General features: G+C 43.4%; 1 protein-coding gene across 1 annotated transcript in view; it reads right to left on the minus strand.

Moving 5' to 3' along the window:
• Positions 1-8,689: 8,689 nt before the first annotated feature.
• The window catches only part of CFAP58 (cilia and flagella associated protein 58), a 142,798-nt gene continuing 128,429 nt past the window's right edge, over positions 8,690-23,058 (minus strand). Inside the window, exons 17-18 of the mRNA XM_084846372.1 lie at positions 19,767-19,900; positions 8,690-9,791 (exon numbers count right to left, since the gene is read on the minus strand). Of these exons, the coding sequence (XP_084702498.1) occupies positions 9,671-9,791; positions 19,767-19,900 (255 nt within the window). The 3' untranslated portion in view covers positions 8,690-9,670. The remainder of the gene's footprint in view (positions 9,792-19,766; positions 19,901-23,058) is intronic.

Here is a 23,058-nt window from a genome sequence, read left to right on the forward strand (position 1 = left end):
TTATCTTTGTATTCCCCAAAGCTGACTAGAAGTCAGGTCTAGCATTCCATTTTACAGATATGTTAATAAAAATCCAGGTAGTGTCCTACAAATCTGACCTCATCAGCTGCCACAGGAAAAAAAAATGATCAGAATAAATTCCTGCATACATGCACAACTGCCTTGATTTCACCTCACTTAAAACAGTACATGTACCAATCTGAAAGCAAATGTGTTAGAAACAAAATGTTGTGAGACTAGGTAGAATCCCAGACTGATACCTCACTCCCCCCACCCCAGCTCTGCATCTATATAAACTGCTATAACAACCTTGCTGGCTGTTACCTTCCTAATTGCTTTAGAAGCTACTTCCTTAAGACTGGTTCTTGATTTGCATACTATGGTTCTTTACATTTATGTGCCTTTTAACTGACCATATATTAGTGAAATAAGTCATCCCACAAGAAAAAATAGACTTAATAACTGATTTAAAACAGGCTAAGTGACTAGTAGGCCTGGTATTAATGCAATTGCAATACCTAGTTGTTGGACATAGAGTGGTCAAAATGCTTAGGAACAAAACCTGTAAAAAGTTATGTTTCTAGCCCTCATGGATGCAAAAAGAAAACACGGAGTCTTTGGATATTCTTTACATGATTGTAACTTTGAATTTTTGGCGACCTACTTGCCAAGTACCACTCATTCATTCCTTTTGACTATCCCACTCCCTCTCCAAAACATCCAGTCAGCACAGAAAAAAAAATCAAACACAATATATTGTACAAATATATTGTACAAAGATTACATATTTTATGTTGAGGGACAAATTCCAGAATATTAGTTATGTCAATATGTTGTAGCAAAGCAATAGAGAGTCCTGTGGCCTCTTAAGGGTTAATACGTTTATTGTTGCATGAGCTTTCAACTTGCCTACAAAAGGTTATGCCAAGATGAATTTGTTAGTCATCAAGAGGCCATAAGGATATTTTGTCATCATCTATTTGGAAGTTGAGGGAATCTAATCACAGAATTGGATTATTTACCACAGACCTCAACATATCCATCCAATAATCTGGACCACTCTTTGCCACGTATTGATAAAAATATCACAAAGGTAAATAAAAGAAAAAAGAAAAAATTAGGATTGAGTTCTGGGCACCTGGGGCTGAGTTCAAGGGATACTGATTTGAGAAGGCAAAAGTGCTAGAAGCATACACTGCTCTCACAGTAGGGTTGGCTTGGGCTGTTGGCAGATGATAAAAGCAGATGGAAAATCACTTACCCTGCAGCACTGAAGTAAATTATGAGACGGATCCCCTGAGAAGACAAGAGGTGAAGCTCTTGATCAGACAAGCAACACTGGCATATATTTCCTCTTGAAATTCCTTGATTTGAATTTTCAATCTGGTAAAGGGAACTGGATTGACAGCCCTAGAAATGGGCATCTGCTCCTTTATAGAAGAAGCAGTACTGAGGTGATGGCAATTACCAGCTTTTACACATGCCTTCAAAACAGCAGCACACAACAGCAGCTCCATTCCCCCTTAATCCTTTACCATTAACAACTTTGGATTTCACCTAGAACAGAATGGAATGGAATGGAATAAAACTTTATTACGGTGAAAAACCAGCTCAAAAAAGGAACTACATTAAAATTATCTGCCATATATCCCCAATCAAATTAATAGACACTTCAACAGTGTAGTACTAATGTGATGCATATCAGCCATATTGGGTGAATTACATTACTCTTCACACTTTGTCTTTCATCCAGCTAGGTAAGTCCAAGCTCCCTCAGCATCCTTCTTCGAACTCCTATCACGGCCGCAAAAAAATTGGCGACACTATATGTAAATGTTGAATTAGTGTCAGACAACAATATGTAGGTATATTGTTGTCCTGTACATCCCGGAAAGCGATTCATCGGTGGGGAGATGAGTGCAGCACGAATATCTCTATAAAATATACACCACAGCAAAACGTGCTCTATAGTTTCTATCTGTTCCATGCCACAGGGGCAAAGGCGGTCTGACCAGGGGATCTTTTTGTACTGTCCCTCCAAAACTGCTGAGGGGAGTCCATTTAGACGGGCCAAGGTAAATGCCCTTCTATGTTTATGCAGTTCCAGTTGTTCAAGAATAGGGTGCAGCTATTACGATGTATCTGTAATCCTCCCTAAGATAGAATTCTGGGGCACTATTGAGGTCACTTTGTCTCTCAATATCTGCAATGCGCTGCTTGATAGTCTCCATTGCTTGTTCAAAACCCATATTTAATAAAGTCCACAAGGGAAGACCTAAGAAAGCTATCTTCTGTTCAGTTGACTGAATCCAACTGGATTTAAAATCATCTTGCAAAATTAGTGGGGCAAGGCCAGTAGGAAAATATGACAGTCTAAGCTGGTACACAAGAATAGCCACCCAAACCCTAGCTTCAGTTTTGATCTGGCCAGTCTCTAATATTATCTTTGCATTGGAGACATCCCTAAGAACACCCAATATTGCCCTCAAAAAATTTGATTGTACACGTTCTAATAGTTGGGTCTTCGGGAAAGGCCCCAATTGAGGGCCGCAAATAATTGCGCTAGTACTTTTGCTCGGTATAATTGGAGGGCTAAAGAGATATAGTGGTCGCCTTTCATTCTCATAAATTGTGCTATTGCTGACAAGCTTCTCTATGCGTTTAACGCCACATATTCGCTGTGAGCCTTCCTGGAACCGTTTGCTTGAAGGACTACCCCTAAATATCTGAATTGGGAGACCTGCAATCTTATGCTGGTTTATCATCCATGATCTGATTTTTGGAGTTTTTGCAAAAGTCATGATTTTTGTTTTTTGATAATTGATCATCAGATCTTCCTTGCAGTATTCAGTCAACTTCCACAATGCTCTTGTAAGCCCAATTGGAGTCCTTGAGATAATAGCTGCATCATCTGCATATAGTAGTTATATGCCTCACCACAGATTTCACCCAGAATTTGACATTTATGATACTCTAAAACAGCCTTCCCCAAACTGGTGCCCTAAAGATGTTCTGGACTACAACTCCCAGGTTGGGGAAGGCTGTTCTAAAACAATTAACTAAATGGGTGAGGTGTAGGGATGCCAGAGAATTCCACCACGGATCTCGATGAGGCCGAATGCCAGTGCATTCGGCCCCCCGAACTCCATGGCGGAATGGCCTGCCCCCCCGCGGATCCCCCCGGGACGAGACTCACCTGGGGTGGATCTCCCAGGCAGCGGCAGCTGTGGCGGCTGGTCTTCTGACCGGCCGCCGCCATTTCCACTCTTGTAAAAAAAAAAAAAACGTGATAGGCTACGTAAAGATTTACGTAGCCTATCATGGCTAGGTTTAAAAAAAAAACACGGTGTGATAGGCTACGTAAATCTTTACGTAGCCTATCATGGCTGGGTGGGTTAAAAAAACCCAAAAAACCGCATACACAAATGGCGGCGGCTATGGCCGCCACCATTTGCTTTCCTTATTTTTGCCCGTCTTAGTCTACATAAATATTTAGGTAGACTATGACAGCGAAAATAAAGGGGAACGCAAATAGCATAGCGGGCGCTATTTGTGTCCCTTTTTGATTCCCCATTTTAGCCTACGTAAATCTTTATGTAGGCTAAAACGGCGAATCAAAAAGGGACGCAAATAGCGCCCGCTACGCTATTTGCATTCCCTTTTATTTTCGCCGTCATAGTCTACGTAAATATTTACATAGATTAAGAGGGCAAAAATAAGGAATGCAAATGGCGGCGGCTGTAGCCACCGCCATTTGCGTACGCCGTTTGTTTTTTTACCCAGAGCCCTCCGCGGCCGGAAATCTGGCTGCGGACGACTCTGGCCTGGCTGGGCCTGGCCAGCTGCTCCGCGGAGCTGCCGTGGAGCACAGCCGGCCGCAAAGGATTCCGGGGGGAGGGACGGAACGCCTCCCCCCACCACCAACATAATCCGCGAAAGGTAAGTGACTTTCGTACATCCCTAGTGAGGTGCTTGGTTTTCTGAGCAGAAAGTGTAAGAGATAAGATCAACACATTTGTTTCTTATTAAAAAAAAATTTAAATTTCCTTTTCCATTTGATAGTTTTTACATCTAGTACACGTTAATTGGAGAAAAGTGAACTATTTGACCCAGGCAGACCATTCTTCATGTCAGAACCCAGTTCTCCCTAATTTAGCACTCAGTGCAGAAAGCTAGAGCCACACATCACAAGCCACCTTCCTTTTTGTGACATTGACAAAAAAGTACAACAAACATAGCCACCCAATCTTATAGTTTACTGGGAAAGATCCAGCTGGGGTTAAGCACTTCACAGCTTGATTATATACATTTTTAAATGAAATTATGTTCTGTCAGTTCAATAGAATTTACTTCCTAATGAGTGTGTTTAGGATTGTAGGCTTGAGAGATTTACTGAGTTAAGCACATGATCAGCTCTCTCAGTTGAGAGAGCCGATCATGATTAACTTTGAAGTGCTTAAGTGCATCATGTTGACATTATATGGGACAAGGACTCAAATATCACTGGAAAATATGAGCTCACCAGAAACCTGAGATGTTTCAGTTTTGCTTTTGCTGTTTTCACTAACAAAAGAGTCAAAACGTGGGGCGGGGGGAAACCAGAGAAATTATTCTGCTAAAGTCAGCATATGTCATTTTATCCTAGGCAGAGCCACCTGTCTATACATAAGCATGCCAGATTACCTGCTGATATAAATAAATTTAGCTTTGTTGACATTAATGGCACTGTGCCAGGGTAAAGCAGCTATGCCTTCAACTCTGTCCATGTGTTTTTACAATCTGTACTAGAGATTGAAACAATTTTGTTTTAAACAAAACAAAATAAAAATGCACACATGTAACTGCTTTTCAAGAAAGTTGTGAAAGCATTTTTGAAAATGATGTTTAAAACTCCCATAAGCTAGCTAGGAAATACCCACACAGCTGGGTCAAATGCACTTTTTCTTAGTGCATTTAATTACCAGTACAGTCAAGAAAGGCTTCCACGTACATTGGTCTTTGCTAGTCCATGCAGCTGACAATGACTGTTGCATGAACAACCTGGGCAAGTAGATGGATAGCTTCCCACTTTGGTACTGTCCATGAAGTGTGCCAAATTTTTAAAACTCCCTTTTTCCTTGTGACCATTTTTCATTTTTGGACTTGCGTACATGCAGACACACACACCAACAAATGCCACGTATCATGACTAGGGATGTCTGGATTTTGTGAAATCCATCCTGTGTGTGTTTCATGGATTTCATGGTTTCTGTTTCATGGTTTCTGTTATAGGCAAATAATTCCGTAAGGGGGTTCACAACTATTTATGTAATTTACATTAATACATAACATTTAGTGTATTGTCCCCCATTCCATTCAACTTTCCTCCACATATATTTTCCAGGATGGCATATGTCTCTGCAGAAACTTGCGTATTTTCCTACAAATAAATTTGTGGAAATTTAGGGATTTTTTTTTAAAAAAAGACTCTATGCAGCCTAAGGAAGCCAGTCTGCAGCAGATTCCACAGGTCAGATTCGTAGAAATCTGAATTCATTTTAGTCCATTTCTAATTTCTCCAGCATGCCTAATCATGACACAAGCACACATTTTTATTGTTTATAATGTGTCGGCCCATTCATTACAGAGGTTGAATGGGGGTTACATGAAAGGATGGCAAGTCAAGGGAAAGCAACTTAAGGGCACTTCTTGGCACTGAATAAATTACAACCTTAATTATTTGTTTGGAGAAAACAAGTTTGACATCACTAACACCCTTTCCCTCTTTCGATAGAAATAGTAACAACTTTGCTACTCTTTCCTCTCCCCATGATGTGTGACATACTTCATGAATTGAGTGTAGGCTTGATTTAGTTTTATTTCTTCTATTTTTAGCCTAAAGGCTCACAGTGGGTAACAAGATGTTAAAATCTTATTATTGCAGAGCACAGGAGGAGGGAAGGTACCTGTCTTTCACTGAACACTTTTCAGTTGTTTACAACTGCCATCTGGACATCTCGTAAAAGTGACATGAACAGGGATGGACAAATATATGTTTTTGTGCTAGCAATTTACCCTAATATATGCCATTTTGTACACAATTTTCCATAACGTATGCATTTTTGTGCTCATTTTTTGATCAGAAAACTGTATTGCAAAAATTGGAGAAACATGAAAACCAAAAGACAATTGCATTCTGGTTCACATATTACTATGGGAAGTGCAAATAAAGTAAGTTTTTATTAAAATGAGAACCAAACTAATTTCTCCCCATTCCGAGCTATGAATGATAGTTGTATTAAATTCAGGCCTGCCACTTGGGTAGGCTCTGACTTGAGTCTTAGTCATTTTAATCGCATTTTCATAGCTGAAATTTCTGGTGGATTATGCACATTGTTATTAAAGTAATATGATTGGAGCTTTAAAAGAATGTAATGTTAACCAAGAAATGTACCATTTAAAGGTACTTCCAAGACTTTCACTATTTTCTAAACTGTCCCCAAAGCAGCAAAAAGAACTGACGATAGCTTGCAGCTTCCTGAATTCTCATTTTTAATTTAAAAAAATCACTCAGAGAGGCTACAATCCTGTTCCAATTTACCTGTGAATAAACCCCACTAAACTTAAACACTTCTTACTTCTGAGTAGTTATATACAGGAATGTTGTGAGAATTACTCAGCTTGCCAACAGAGAACACTTCTGAAAAGTAACACTGAAATCTCAGGAGGAGGGGAGTACGGACCAAACAATGGCATAAAAATAAGAAACAGAATCCAGCCAGATGAGACATTTGCATTGCTATTTGGACATGTGCAAGAAAAGAAACAAAGAAAATAGTTGGTGTATTTTTTTAGCACTAACTTGAGAAGCACTCATAGAACCGTCTGCAACCTGTGCTGTATATACATGCTGCTTATTATTATATGCAGCACCACATGGGGTTTTAAAAGCTCCAGTCAATATTGCTGCCTCTTTGTATTAGGGTGCTTTATAAGAGCCATCTGTGAAAACAGCTAAATAGAATAGGTATGTGTGTGTGTGTGTGTGTGTGAGGGGGGGGAAATAGTTGTAAAGTGCGAAAACATTTGCATTATTGCAATATATTATACATGGGACTGCTTTTGAAAATTGTCCAGAAACTTCAGCTCATCCAAAATAGGAAGACTGTTAATGGGGACTGGTTGATATATTATACCAATGCTCTGTGAACTGCACTGGCTTCCCTTCCATTTCCAGGTCCAATTCAAAGTCCTGGTTTTATCTTTAAGCCCTAAATAGCTTGGTGCCATTTCCTCCCATATATACCTGCCCAGACCCTAAGATCATCTTCAGAGGCCTCCTCCGGGTGCCTCTGCCAAATGAGGTGAGGTGGTGCCTACCCTGGTTGTGGAATGCCCCCTCCAGAGAAGCTTACATGCCACCTACATTGCTGTCTTTTAAAATGTGTTTTTAGATACCCTGATGTTGGTTTTTACTTTGGTTTTATTCTTTAAAGGTTTTATTTAAAGGTTTTATATTACATTTATCATGTGGTATTTTACGGTTCTAATTTTGGGGAACTGCTTAGAGAGCTTTGTCTATTGGGTGATATAGAAATTTAATAAATAATTAAAAGTGGGTCAGTTGAAAGCAGAAGGGCTGCACAAATGGCCATGGTGGGCTGCATGTAGCCCACACTTAGACTAAACAGCTTTGACAACAACACAACGCACATCTTAGTATGGGAGAGGAATGCTGAACCCTGCCCCCACCTGCCCTTTTCCCTCCATAATCACTACCCAGCCACATTTCCCCTTGCTGGGTGGTGGGTAATAAGCACAGCCTGGAGAAATACATCTGGAGAGAAGTGGTTGGAAATGGGGAAAGTGTTCAGCACCTCTTTCCCATTCTAAGACACAGGTCATGCTATTGTCACATGTATTTAACCCCTTGGTAACATAGGGATATTAGTTGAATTTGACCCCATAGGGAAGCTATTTAGAAACTACAAAAGGGAAATCTGAAGCCCAGTAGTTTGTGATGTGATTAGATATGGAAGCTTGAGCAAAATCTAAAAATTAGGAGTGTGTGCCCAGTAAAAGATTAAGCATTCTGTAATTGCTCTACACATTCACTTAAGTTTTCCACTGAAGACTCTTTGCTGCTAACTCCTTCCAGAGATGGGATACTAGGACTTTCTGGTCCATCTTTTGCTTATAGTGAGTAGATTGTAACAATTATAAGAAAAAGTTATGAAAAATAATTTTAGGTATCACTGGGTAAAATCCAAAATAAGTCATACTTAGAGTAGACCCACTGAAATAAATGGGACTTAAGCTAGTGATGATTAACTTAAATCTCAGTAATTTCAAATGGTCTAATTCTAAGTAAGAGTTATGGCATATTTTACCCATAGGTACCTTCAGAAAACATGATACAGAAAATCTAATAAGAATGATAGTTGCTTCAGAAATTGAAGCACTATATAACTCACCATCATGGTCCTTGGCATACAAGCAAAATGATTCCTCATCATATTTTATTTGACTTCTGTGAATTAAACACTTATATTAATAGTTTTCCACCACAGTTTTAACATTTAATTCTGTATTCCACCACAGCAATGATCAATATGTTTGCAAAAGCTTTTTTTATATGAAATATTTATCAGGATTTCTCTTTGGACTAGTTTTTCATCGTTAAGGAGCAAGTAAGCATTCCACACCAAAGCCACTTTCAAAACGTTTTATTTTAATTTCCCCCCACCCCATCCTTCATGACCTCACACAGTGACTCTGTTATATGGCTTGCTAAAGAATGATAATTAAATCTCTTACGGGTTGAAAAAGTTGGAGTGTGATGAGGCCTGTGCGGCTTCATAAATAAACAATGCTGAAATGTTGAAAAACTAACTCAGTGTCTTCCTTTTAACAGGATTTAAAGTAAGGTTGGCTAGATTCAGTCTCCAGATTTGGTACATAAGAAACTACGAATGAAAGACAGGCATGTTCCCAACTGACAGTCTAAATACAGTCAAAGATGTTACCATCATACTTGGTAGCTAGCATAAAAATGAAATATATTCACCAGCGTAGTCTTATGTGCTCCCATACCTGCCTAATCTTCCTATTGTTTTGCAATAGTATAACACACATGACCGTATAACTTCATAAATTAATGCTGTTCCATTAAGGTCACGAATTATAAGCTTTGGGTTTTCTCAAAGTAGGGTATTGGCATTCTAGATATTTTTCTTGGGGTTTTAGGGTGTATATTTAAGGAGAGGTAGATTGAAGCAAGATAGTTATGCATCTTTAAAAGCTGATTACAGGTTTAACTGCCAATCCTCAATGTATTTACTTGGATGTAAGCCTCACTGATTTCAACAGAACTTACTTCTTATCAAGGGTGCTTAGAAATGCAATCTAAGATTGTAAAAAATAAAAGAGAAAAGGGGAAAACAGGAATATCTGCTCCAGTGATATCTATAGAGTAAGGACTGACATCATTATAAGTTGCATTCAATCAATCAGGCATAACGAACAGCACTGTCTACTCCAGAGTTTTACTTCTTATCAAAAGAACAGTGATCTCAAGTAAGCATTTTGCTACAAGTTATTTTAAAAACAACAATATCTAATATATATCCCAAAACAACATTTTAGTTCAGCAGATGCCAAAGCAGGTCACGACACATGATGATGTAATGGTTTAGGCCACAATTTTGGGAGGTGGGTTGCTAAGTGGGAAACCACCTCCAGTGAAGCGTGGAACTCTGCTTCTCTGTCCTGCGTAGTCACGTTCCATGTTACTCAAGGCTCTCTCCTTTTCCCTGAGATGAGGAAAAACAAGAAAGAAGAAAGGAAAGGGATGTGATGTATTTTTTACACTTTCTCTCTTGATATAATTTCCAAAAGTTCCTAAAGTTTTCATAGCTGCAACTATTTTATCAGGAGATCATTAAAAATACGTTGATGAAAGCCTGTTAAGTTAAACAGCTACATTTAGATGCCTGTTTGGATCTAATTAAGTGACTGCTGATGGTACGCAGAATTATTAAAAATTAGAACTAAATGAGCTCTCCTAATGTTACCCTTCTTGAAATGGTCAGTGTTTCTCATTAGAAGCAGAATAAGTGTAAGGTTTGTCACTTGGAATTTCTAATCTTAGTACTGCTCATCCAAATGATAATTTGTTTTCAAATGAAAGACTGAAATCATCAAAGACAAAAAGGGGAGATATTTTTCCTTTGTTGAATTTTAATGAATAAATCATGTTAGCTACATTTAACAGACCTAGAGTGACAATTATCCAGTTTGTTCTTTCTACACAATACCAACGCTGCCTATATAACTTTGAACCATTGCAGCTACTAGAATTTATGCTGTAGGATGAACAATTATAGCTTGCCTTTAACACTTAAGAGAAAAGAACACAATTTAATAATTCACTCAGTTATTTAATGAGAAAAGGGAGGAGTTCCCAACAGAGCAATGTGATGGGCATATTTTCCTGAACTGAGATACAAAAATACAGCAAAATATTCCAATAAATTCATCAGACCATTGTGAAGTGATAGTATTCTTTGGCTCCTTTTAGACATCACAATGGCTCACATAGGTTTGTTCCATCACAATAAACCAGACTCACATGCTCTCTCTTTCCCTCTCCTTCTCTTACATGACCACAGATTGTTGTTTTGTTTGAACCCAATAAAGTGTGGTAAATCTTAACTGTGTTTTCTTAGAAACAAGTCAGCTTTAAACCAGGGGTTATGACGCTTGCTAGTTTTTTAAAAAAAAAACATACTTAAGATTAATCACAGTTAATGGTTTGGACACAATGCTAAAGTGCAGTTAATCAAAAATAGAAGTGAAAACTTCTATTTCCATGTGGCCACGCTGGAGGGGGGAGGGGGAAAGCAAGCAAGCCCCAAGGTTTACACAGGCTTATCCAGATGCAACCTGTTTTTTATAATAATAATAATTATTATTATTAACAAGATTTGTGTGTGTTCTCAAAAATTCCTGAAGAGAACTATGGTTCAAATAACTACATTGTCATTTAATTGTTCTATTTTACTGGTAATGACAAGGTATGTTCGCCGCTTTGATAACCTCATGGGAAGCCCTAAATTCGTATAATAAATAAAATAAACTATATGGTTTCTTGGAGTTGGTTGTACTGTTTTTATAATGTCAAGAGTGCCCTAGCAGCCTCTTTCAGTAGACTCCAATAGCCAACTAAAGACACAGATGAAAGGATTCTTTTCAAGGCTTTAATCCTTTTACAACTTAATGACTCTTTCAGATGCTAATTGAAACTCCTCCCCCCTCCACCTACACCAGAGGTGGGGGGGAGCAGTCTGAGCGATGTGGGTCACCAGAGGCTAGTGGGGAAAGTAAAGAGCAATGGAAAACAGGATGCACCTTCAGGAAGAGGGGGACAGCCAGTCGAAAAGCGACAGGGTTAATCTGTGCCGTAATCTGGAAAGGGCCTGTCCATCAGGCTGCGAGCTTCTTGGTGGAGGTGGGGGTGGGAGGGGAGGTATCAGGTGGACAACCACACCCAGTCCCCAACGTGCTGGGGCAGGCTGGGCTGGTGATGCCGGTCTAAAGTTTCTTTATACGCTACTTTAGCTTGTTCGATGTTGATCTGTAAGAGGTGGTGTACAGAGTGCAATTCCTCTAAAAATTCATGGGCAGCGGGCACTGAGGCAAGGCCAAGCGAGGAGGGGAAGGCCTTGGGATGGGACCCAAAATTGCAAAGAAAGGAGTTTGGCACCTGGAGGCATGACACACATTGTTATAAGCAAATTCCGCCAGAGGCAGCAGGGCGACCCAGTTATCTTGGTGGTAGCTTCCATAACAGTGTAGGTACTGCTCCAGCGTGGCATTGGTGCATTCGGTCTGCCCATCCGTCTGGGGGTGGTGAGCCAAGGAAAGCCGGAGTGTCACATTTAGCACTGCAAGCAACTCCCGCCGCCAGAAACGAGCCGTGAATTGGGACCCCCGATCCGAAACAAGCCCTTCAGGCCAGCCATGCAGCCGGAAAACATGTGTCAAAAAGAGTTCTGCTGTGTCCCTGGCTGTGGGCAGCCCTGAGCAAGGGATGAAATGGGCCATCTTAGAAAATAAGTCCACCACCACCAGAATGGTGGTCTTACTTTGTGAGCGGGGCAAGTCAGTACTGAAATCGAGGGACAGCAGCTTCCAGGGGCTAGAGAGCATAGGCAGGGGATAGAGCAAGCCACCAGGTTTGCCTGTGGAGTCCTTTGCTTGTTGACAGGTATCACAGGAGGCGACATAGATCTTGACATCCCAACGCACTGAGGGCCACCAAAAGTCCTGCGCAACACCATATAAGGTCTTAGAGAAGCCAAAATGCCCAGCGGTGGAGGAGTCGTGGCACTGATAGAGGACTTTTTCTCGGGGACATTTGGAAGGCACATAGACCCTGCGTGAATGGTAAAGCAGTCCACCTTGCAAGGAGAAAGGGGTAGACTTGGGGGCGCCAGCGGCCTGTCCCAATTCTGCCACCTTCTTGCGCACATAGGGATCCCGAGCTTGTTTGGTGCGAAGGAGCTGTATCCAAGAGTGAGGTTCAACAGCAGCCGCCAAACTTTGGGGGGAAAGATCAGGGCAGGGCAGGGGCTCTCCTCACCACCCAGCTGCAATTCCGGCTTACGGGAGAGTGCATCCGCCTGTTGGTTGTTGGTGGCTCTCACGTGACGGATCTGGAAGTTAAATTGTGAAAAAAATAAAGACCACCTAATTTGATGCTGATTTAAGGCCCAGGCTGTCCAAAGATGTTCCAGATTACGATGGCCAGTTCTCACCTCAACTGGGTGCTGTGCCCCCTCCAAAAGATGTCGCCACATCTCTAAGGCAGATTTTATGGCTAACAGTTCCTTCTCCCAAGTCATATAGTTCCGCTCGGACATGCTTAATTTCCTGGAATAGTAAGCACAAGGCTGCAGCTCACCCCTGCTGTTCCTGGCTGGAAGAGCACGGCCCCCACTGCAAAATCAGAGGAGTCTGTTTGCACTACAAAAAACTTCCATGGGTCGGGATGTAAAAGGATCGGCTCAGAGCTAAATAGACTCTTGAGCTCCTCAAAAGACCATTGGGTGGAGGCGGGCCAGTGAAAGGGAGTTTTCTTGCCTTTGAGGAGGTCTGCAAGAAGAGTTGTCAGCTTTGCACAGCTGGGCAGGAATTTTCTGTAAAAATTGGTAAAGCCCAGGAAATGCTGCAAGTCCTTTTTAGTGGATGGAGCCTGCCAGGAGAGAACTGCTTAGACCTTTGCAGGATCCATTTTGATACCTTCGGCTGAAATAATATAACCCAGGTAGTCCAAGGATGTCAAATCAAACACACATTTCTCCAGCTTAACAAAGAGATGGTGCTCCCGGAGGTGCTGTAGGACAGCTGTCACATGATGTTGATGTGAGTGGGGTCTGAAGAAAATATAAGTAAATCATTGAGATAAATAAGAAAAGTGTCCAAATAATCCCAGAAGATGTCATTCATAAAGCGTGAAAACGTAGAGGGAGCTGACGCTAGGCCCAACGGCATGACTAAGTATTCGTAGGATCCGTACCGGCAGGAGAAATTGGTCTTCCACTCATCCCCCTCCTAGATGCAAATCAGATTGTAGGTGCCACGCAGGTCCAACTTAGTGAAAATCTTGGCTTGCCCCAGGCGCTCCAGCATCTCAGGGATAAGGGGGAGGGGGTATTTGTCAGGGATAGTAATGGCATTGAGGTTTCCGTAGTCATGGACAGGACAGAACTCCCCCAATTTCTTCTTCACGAACATAGTAGGAGTGCTGGCAAGGGAGGTGGAAGGGCAAATGAAACCGCGCTGCAAGTTAGTGTCCAAAAATTCCCTGATTGCTCAGAGTTCTGGCTCTGACATGGAGTATAGTTGGCCAGCCGGGATGGTAGCTCCTGGGATCAGGTCAATGGCACAATCATAGGGCCGGTGGGGGGGCGGCAGTTGGTCAGCTTCTTTCTTGTCAGAAACATCCTGGTAGGCTACATATTTTTCTGGTAGGTTCACTGGAGCAGAAAAAGTGCTTGAGGAAGACGAGGAGGGAGCAGAAAGGGTTAATGCTTGAGCCAGGGCTGGCTTAGCTCCCGGGAAACAATGCTGCTGACAGTAGGGGGATGAAAACTGTACTTATGAAGCTTCCAAGAAATCTGAGGATTGTGTTTAGAGAGCCAGGATATGCCCAGCACAATTGGGTATTGGGGCACCTTGGCCAGGTGAAATTGGATTTGCTCAACGTGCCCCTGGGAACGTAGGGTGACTGGAGTTGTAATCTTGAGTGACTGCTCCAGAAGAGAGAGGACACCCATCAACAGTCTCCATTTTCAATGGGGCAGGCAGGAGCAGAGCAGGAATGTTGTGTTGCCAAGCAAATGTTTTGTCCGTAAAACTGGTAGTAGCCCCAGAGTCCACCAGCACCATGACATCTTCCCTCCCCCCATTGGGAAGAATGGAGGTGCACAGGAAGCAGCAGATGGGCCAGGGGAGAGATGTGTAGGAGGCGTACCCTGGTTGCGGATGGTCCCGCCTCACTAGAGACCCCCAACAGACTTGGGGAGTGACCTAGTCAGGCTTGGGGACAGGAGGTGGAGTCGGAAGTGGGGCTGTCGGTCGGGACTGGCAGAATCTAGCAAAGTGACCCTTCTTTCCACACCTGAAGCACCGACATTCAGCGCGCCACTGCTCAAGTTCTTCCGGCAACAGTGTGGATCGGATTACTTCCAGTTGAATAGGGGTCTCCTCTGCTCCTGCGGCAGGGCTGTGGGGGGGGGGCAGCAGCCACGGGGGAATGGGAGGGAAATCCCAGCTAACAGAGCTCTTCTTGGCTTGGCGGCGCCCTTCCAGCTGACTGTCGATCTGCAGGCACGACTGGATGAACTCAGCCAGCATCGGGGGGAGGTGGCACCTGCGCTAGCTCATCTAAGATCTCATAATTCAAGCCATCCAAAAATTGGGCCACTAGAGCCACATCATTCCACTGTAAATCCTGCAAGAGCAAGCGAAAACTGGTTGCATAACCAGAAACAGAGTCCTTGCCTTGCTTGAGGCGGCGAATATCCCAAGTCGCCATCTCCGCAAGAAGGGGGTCACCAAAAAAACCCCCCATAGCAGTCATGAAACCCTGGCAGTCTGCCAGCAGGGGGTCATTAGTGTGGAGAAGTGCCAAGGCCCATTTAGCCGCCACACCAGAAAGCAGGTTAATGATAAACTCCACACGAATCTGGTCCGTCTGGAAATCCTCTGGCCGGAGATGCATATACAGTTCTGATTGGGCACAAAAAATTTGAAACAGTCCTTTGTCTCCAGCAAATTTCTCCGGCAGTGCTACCGGGCACTTTTGATGGGGAGGGATCAGGGTGGAGGGGGTTGAGTGGCCACTTGTAAGGCTTGAACAGCACCCGTCAAATGATTGAGCTGATCGCAAAGAGCCTGGTTCTCCTGCGTCAATGTGTTCAAAGCCTGTTCCATGGCGCCACCCGAGAGTGCAGGCACTGAAAGAGACCGATGAAGGGAGGAGAGGAAAAAAAAAGAGGAGATGGTGGGCAAGCTGTCAGGATTCCTTTAGCCCCCACTTTATTTCAATGCCAAAGACAAACACAGACAAGAGGCTTCAATCTACAGCTTTTAATCCAATTACTTCACAGTGTCATACAGATGCAAATTCTCAGTGACTTTCAGTCTACAAAGGAATGCTTTCAGGGGAATTCAAAAGGAATTAAGAGAGTTGCCTGCCATTTGAAGGGAAAGGCAGTCTCACTAGCCTAAATTGGGGGGGGGACCTCTCTTGCACGAGGCTTCTGAGCACAGCTTCTCACGCAAGGCAATCAGGTAGACCGTCTAAGTTCCGCCCCTGCCTTCTCTCTCTTTGCTCTGCATCTGTGCCTGGCATCCATTAAATCAGACTCTCCAACCCCCCCCCCCTTTTCTGTTTGCTGTCTCTCACAGGGGTGGGTGAAGAGGAGCCCTCATCCTCAGCCAGCTGGGTATTTGTAACCTGAGAAGCCGGCCCAGTCATGTCTGGACTAGCCTGGGAAAACACCTTCCCCATGTCTGGCGGTTCTCCTTCAGAATCTGAACTGCTATCCTACTCCCTGCACTCAGAAACAACCCTGACAGTACTAGTGAAGGTTCTTAGGGTAGGAAGTGGGGAAATAGGAAGATATCATTTAATTCATTTATTTATTTACTTCATTTATTTGAACTGCATGATATACATCTAATCCACAGATAGAGGGAAAAGCATGGATGCAAAAATCTGGACTAGGGGTGCACGAAAGTCACTTACCTGGTCTCGCAGCTTGCTTCGCAGTGGGGGGGAGGCGCTTCGCTGCTCCCCCCGAAGTTCAGGCCAGGGGGGGAGGCTTCCCTCCTCGCCCAGCCGAAATTCAGGCCGGGGGGGAGGCTTCCCGCCTTGCCGAAATTCAGGCCGGGGAGAAGCGCCCCGTCTCCCCGGCCGCAAACTTCAAAAGAAAAAAGAAAAAAAAAACACCCCTGTGATAGGCTACGTAACGATTAACGTAGCCTATCACGGCTAGATCTGCAAAGTCAACCGTGATAGGCTACGTTAATCGTCACGTAGCCTATCACGGGTGACTTTGAAAAAAAAAAAAAAAAGCGCGTACGCAAATGGCAGCCCCCATAGGGAGCCGCCATTCGCGTTCCTTATTTGGTCCCTGTAGTCTACGTAAAGATTTACGTAGACTACGGCGAAAATAAGGGCAACGCTATTATTATTATTATTATTATTATTTTAAAGTCACCCATGATAGGCTACATGACGATTAACGTAGCCTATCACAGCTGACTTTGCAAATCTAGCCATGATAGGCTACGTTAATCGTTACGTAGCCTATCACAGGGGCGTTTTTTTTTTTTTTTACTTTGCTTGTAATGGCGGCTGCCGCCCCCGCCCCTGACGACCTGCCGAACCGCCGCCGGGACCCGCCGCTGGGAGGGACATTCGTGAAAGGTAAGTCCCATCCCGGGGGGGGCAGGGGGTGGGGGGGCGGAGAATTTCTCCCCGAACAACCTTCGGAGGACCAAATGCGTTGGCGCTTGGCCCCCCGAAGTTTCAGGGAGAAATTCTCCTCCATCCCTAATCTGGACAGACAACTGCAGAACAAAATCAAGAGAATATTAGGTCAGTTAAATAGCCAAACATATATACAGAGCTAAATGGATATGTGCCTGATCATCACACATGAAGCCCTGGTCTTAAACGCTATTACACTGGTTTCCCCCCACCTGCATGTAAGCGTTTTCTCTATTAGAAAATTGCAGTGTCTTAAGTGGTCATACAAGTGATTGGATAAAGAGCACAGTTCTGTTTAACCAAACCACTTGAGATGTTCTTGGAGCCAAGCATAAAATGACAGAAAATCAGAAAATTAAGTAATGCTTTTCAGTTGGCAGCAGCGATCTTGGGAATCTTCAAAAATGGGGATGGTCCAAGATCTTGTACACAATAGCTGAAGTAGGGCAGACAAACTGTATACACAGCTTGCATATTATGGGAGTGGATTCAGACTCTAAGGACTATCTGTAAGAGCTTTCCACTGATATGAAAAGAGAGCAAAGGTATATCTGTAATATCCTAGTTATGAGAGAATAAAGCTCTCACTGAAAAAGGAATAATTGGGAGGGACTGGAACTTATTAACATAAGTCTGGAAATGGCAAACCCAGCATAATGGCAAACTGAGGGATGTACAAGCAGGGGCAAAGAGAAGAGAGGGGTGGCTGAAAAAACCAGGGCATTGGAGGATGGAAAAAGCTAGGCAATGACAAGGGAAAGAGACAGAATGCTCTGGGTCTGCAAATTCTTTCTACTGCACTGCACAAGCTATTTACTCTCAAGATACCCAACAGATTCCAGGTGCCTTGATCATCAGACATAAGCAGTAGCCTGTGTGAACTTTTTGCAAGAATGAGCTGTAACTCATTTACATATCCAATTATCATAAGGCACACAGAGCCCATCCTATTAGACCAATCTACTTCTCTACCTGTCCACACAGGCAGCAATTGACAACAGCAGTGAGGCCAGTGCAGGCTGCACACGCTGCACCACCCAAACTTCAGTAGTGACTTGGGTTTCTATCATACCACATTGTAATACATCTCTCAAACTTATGGGTTTGCACTAAATTGGTGAACACGAATATCCTCTATAGGGAAATCCTTTGGGAGATAGCCAATTCCTTACCACGACAAGGGCAGACATTTGCCACCTTCGATTTGGGGAAAACTCAAAGGCTAGACTAGGGATGTCGGAGGAATCTGTCTGGGGGATGAAGTTTGCCGAGTGTTCAGCAGCTTGGCCCCTCAGACTCCAGCGAGCTGGCCTGACTCGATCTGTATCAAGTCAGGCCAGCTTGTGGATTTTTGAGGGGGGAGTTCCCTTAAAATCACCATTTATGCAAACTGCAACCACAATTTGTGTAATTTATGCAATTTTGCCTTAATTTGCATCATTTGTGCAAATTGTGGCAGTAATAAAAACCCAATTCCAAGAAAAAACTCGCAGATGCAAGCCAAGCTGAGGGCTCCGGGGAAATCTGGCAAGGCCAAAAAGGCCCTTTCCCTTTCCATGCGATGGCCATCCCTAGGCTACACAGGCAGAAAAGACACTAAAAAGTGCCTATAAGCTACTCTTGGGCTACTTGTGCCACATATAATGGGGTACGGTACGGCTACCCTTGAAAGACCAGGTCCGCAGCCTGGGGGTCATTTTAGACTCCCAGCTGTCCGTGGAGGCTCAGGTGTCAGCTGTGAGCCGGACAGCGCTGTATCAACTCCATCTGATACGGCGGCTGCGCCCCTTCCTTCCAGACCAAGTGCTCCCATCAGTAGTACATGCCCTGGTCTCCTCTCGTTTATACTACTGCAATGCGCTCTACGTGGGGTTACCCTTGAAGACGGTTCGGAAGCTGTAGCTGGTACAGAACGCGGCGGCTCGCCTGATTAAAGGCAGCCGCCGGCGAGATCACATCACTCCAGTGCTGAAGGAGTTGCACTGGTTACCAGTTGTTTTCCTGGCCAAATTCAAGGTGTTGCTTTTGACCTTTAAAACCCTATATGGTTCCAGCCCAGACAGGCCGCTTAACAAGATCAGCCTCGGATGGCCTTCTCTCTGTCCCATCAGCCAGGACAGCTAGAGGTGGGGACGAGGGAGAGGGCCTTTTCTGTGGTGGCCCCTACTCTGTGGAACTCCCTCCCTAGGGAACTCCGCCATGCCCCCTCTTTAACGAGCTTCCGTCGTGCATTAAAAACATGTTTGTTCAGGCAGGCATTTGGGGTGGGTTAGGGTATTTTAGAAAATGTTTTTATTGTAGAATTTTATTGTTTTAAACTGTTTTATTGTACGTTGTACATCGCCCAGAGTGGCTGGGTGAACAGCCAGATGGGTGATTAATAAATTTAATAATAAATAATAAATAAATATACACATGAATTATCTTGATATAGGATGAATCTAAGAAGAAAAATCGCATTTACACTCTCATCAATGTAAGTTTTATATTCTCATTATACACTGATTCAAAATAAAGACTATTTGAGGGCATTTCCACACATAATGCTTAGAGAAAGTTCCCAGTAATGGCCAATTTCTCCAATGTCCCCCTGGGAACAAACACCCACATGCACACACACAGAGGTGACCTTAAAGGTGCTGTTAGTACCATATCTCAGATGGACAGCAATGTAGTATTAAATACTGTTGCTATTATTATTTCCACCACTAGCATTGTGTCTTACTTGTTTTCATGTTCCTTGCGTTTTTGAGTGAGGTATTTCTTCTTTACATTCAGAAGCTCATTGGCAAGCCTTTCAATTTCATATTTGTATTCTTGACTCTGTGATTCGTACATATTCAGTTCAGAAGACAAAACCTTAAAAAGCCAAAGCAAAACCAATTACAACAAATAAATACCACAGGTGTTTTGCTCTCTTCCCCTTCATGTTTGGCTTTTAAAGAATTGTGGCTGAAGGCTGTCTCTTGTAGCCCAAGAGCCCATGTCAAAAACCTTGCGCCGTAAGGTACAAAAGGTTTGACTATCCAGATATCTTATAAAAGTTGTGGCATCTCCAAAACTGCCAGTCTTATGTGCAACTGCTGGGGCATTTAGGGGGTTGCACCCCCCCCCACACACACACACACACAGTTTTTTGGGGCCAATAATTACATCATAAGGTACATGGATGAAACAAGCAGCATCTGCTTGGGAATAGTGTATATAATTCCAGACTGTCCAATCTGACCGGCTTTGTTGGGGCATATGCCCTTTCTGACCACTCCAAAAAGGGGAGAGTTAATTATGTCATAAGGTACCTGGCTGAAATGGATACCATTGGATAGAGATCACTTGCCTGTATCTTAAAACCTGCACTGAGCAAATTTCAAGGGTCAAAATTAAGCCCCGCAGTCTGCACAATACCCTGCACATAACCAGCTTTCATCAGCACTGCAAATGGATATTATTTTAAGATCAAGGCAAGGAGCTCTGTCTGCACCAGTTCTGGAATTCATCCCCCCAGTATGGCAGTAAACATGGGGCTCCAGAGCAACTCACCGTGAGGTTTTGTACAGCACTGAGCCATATTTTTGCACTGCCATGATATGCATCTTCACTCTCTCATCAATCCTTGGCCCACCATCTCTTCTCTTAAGGCAGAACTCAACTAATTTGTTCATTTCAGATCTAATTTAACAAAAGACTGAATAGGGCTTCTTCCTCTCCAATCAAACCAAAAGCCCTGCCTCACAGCAGCAGAAGAAGACACAGTCAGCACAAAGACACACAGCTGGGAGAGAGCTAAGAAACAGGAAGGATGTTTTAATTCTTTGTTACTGCTGCATCCAAACAGAGTGGATGCAGCAGCTCCTCCTCCCAGGGGCATCAACATCCAGCTTCAAGCAAATCTGAGGGAGAGGATATCTGTCCAGCCTGTTGTAGGTGACGGCAAAACCAAAAGGGAGTCTCTCCTTTGGGGGAGCCTCTGTGGGGGTGGAACAAGGGCAAGGGCCACCCCATCTGACAGAGATAGCAGCGAAAAGTAATGTGTTTGGTCCCTAGTTTAAGGGTTGTGGATTTTAGTGGCCAGAGTGAGAGACAGGAGGCTGAGGTTTTGAATATAATGAGTCCAGGCTTGTATGTTTTGGAAACTGTCTGTGGTGTGGGGGTGACAACCTTATCCCCATGTTTGTACCATCTGGCAAATCCGATTAATTGCCCCATTGTCACCTGTGAAACTGTTGTATGGATTAATTAAACTAACTAAACAACTGAGAGAAGTGGAATGTAAACAACTGGGAGAGTGGAGGCAATTAATGAGGTTACAGGTAGGGGAAGCATAATGTTGGTGAACTGATATGCTGGGTAAGAGAAAGACATGTTAGACATCTATCCCCCTCTTCTGGTCTCTCCCCCAACCAGAGGGTCTGTGGTTGCATTACTGGCCTGCCCTCAGCCCAGCTGATGCTGCTTTTGAATGCCAGATCAGTTCAAAATAAAATCTACGTCATTCAAGAGTTGATTATGGATCAGGAAACTGACCAGATGTGTATAACTGAGACTTGGATTGGAAGCTGGGGAGTTAGGTCCCAGTTGTGCCTCCAACAGTACTCAGTTCAGCACCAAAATAGGGTCTGGGGTTGCGGACGGTGGGTCACTGTAGTCTACAGGAATTCCATCTCTCTTTTCAGGCTTCCTGTCCTTTCAGTGCAAATCTGGAGTGTTTATGTTTTATATTTTGAGTAAGCTGAACAGATTGGTGATTCTATTGATGTACTGCCCACTCTGCTGCCCATCAATTTCCCTGAGTGAGTTGATGGTTGTCTCAGGATTGGTGTTGAGGATTCTCAGGACAATTGTTGTGGAGATTCTCAACATTCAACAACATTTATGGGTTTTTTATTATTATTTTGGTTGTTAGCCACCCTGTGTTTCAGAACTGGAAGAAGGGTAGGCTACAAAAACACTGAATAAATTGAAAAACCATACTGAGGCAACTGGATCTGGGGCAGCTCAGAACTTCATTACTGCCATTACAATCATGAAGCTTCTCAAGATGACATAAACCCACACATGTAGCAGGACACATGCTAGAATTGGCTTTCTCTACCAGACAGGAGGTTAGTGGTCTAAAAGTAGAGGATTTTATAATCCCTTCTCATCACCAGATCACTTCCTGTTGAGATTGAAAGTTGTGGCAACCATTTCCCTCTCTAACAGCGGAGGCTCTATTTGGATGGTCCACTCCCAGGGGCTGATGCATTCTCATGGATTCCAAAAAGCTTTGGGGTGTTTTCCAGCTTGTATGGCTGGCACTCCAGTCGAAACCCTGGTCAATCTGTGGAATGCAGAGATGAGCTGGGTGGTTGACACGATCACTCCCAAGTGTCCTCTCCCGCTTAGCTGTGTAGCTCCTTGGTATACATCTTCACTGGGGGAAAGTCTGCATGAGAGTGAGTGTGTGAGTGAGCCTGGACAATCACACTGGGAGCCCATGCCAGCAGTAGAGTGGTCACACCCACTTTGGGGTGTTGGCCCTCACATGTCAGAACCAATTCAGCCCTTGGGCTCAAAGAGGTTTCCCACCCTGTAGAATGTTCTATGACAAGAGAAAGACAGAGGAGGTGCAATGCTGTTTTCTCCTTAATCTCTTGGTGGCGTTTTGATACCATCAACCATAGTACCTTGAATATGTTGGATAGTAATCCACAACCAGTAGACTGGACACAGTTATTTGGAGTCAGGTTGGGCCACTTTTGCAAAGTCTAAGATTTTTAACATATTTTCAAGGATGGGGGTGTGTTGTGATAAGGGTACAGATCAAGGAATCCTTGGGATATGGTGTTAAGTTTCAGAGGGTGTTATCAGATGGTGTTAAGTTTCACCTGCTTTTTTGTTACACTCCTGAATAGAGTGTATTGTACTTTACCTTTCAAAAACCAAATGTGAAACAAGGATATGATTTTTTTTTAAAGGATATGACAGGCAGGGACCCATAATACCATGTACATTCATTCTTTTTCATATCACTTGAG

Source organism: Heloderma suspectum, chromosome 3 (assembly GCF_057233095.1).
Source record: "Heloderma suspectum isolate Gila_16-S chromosome 3, 16-S_ref, whole genome shotgun sequence".
NCBI lineage: Eukaryota > Metazoa > Chordata > Lepidosauria > Squamata > Helodermatidae > Heloderma > Heloderma suspectum.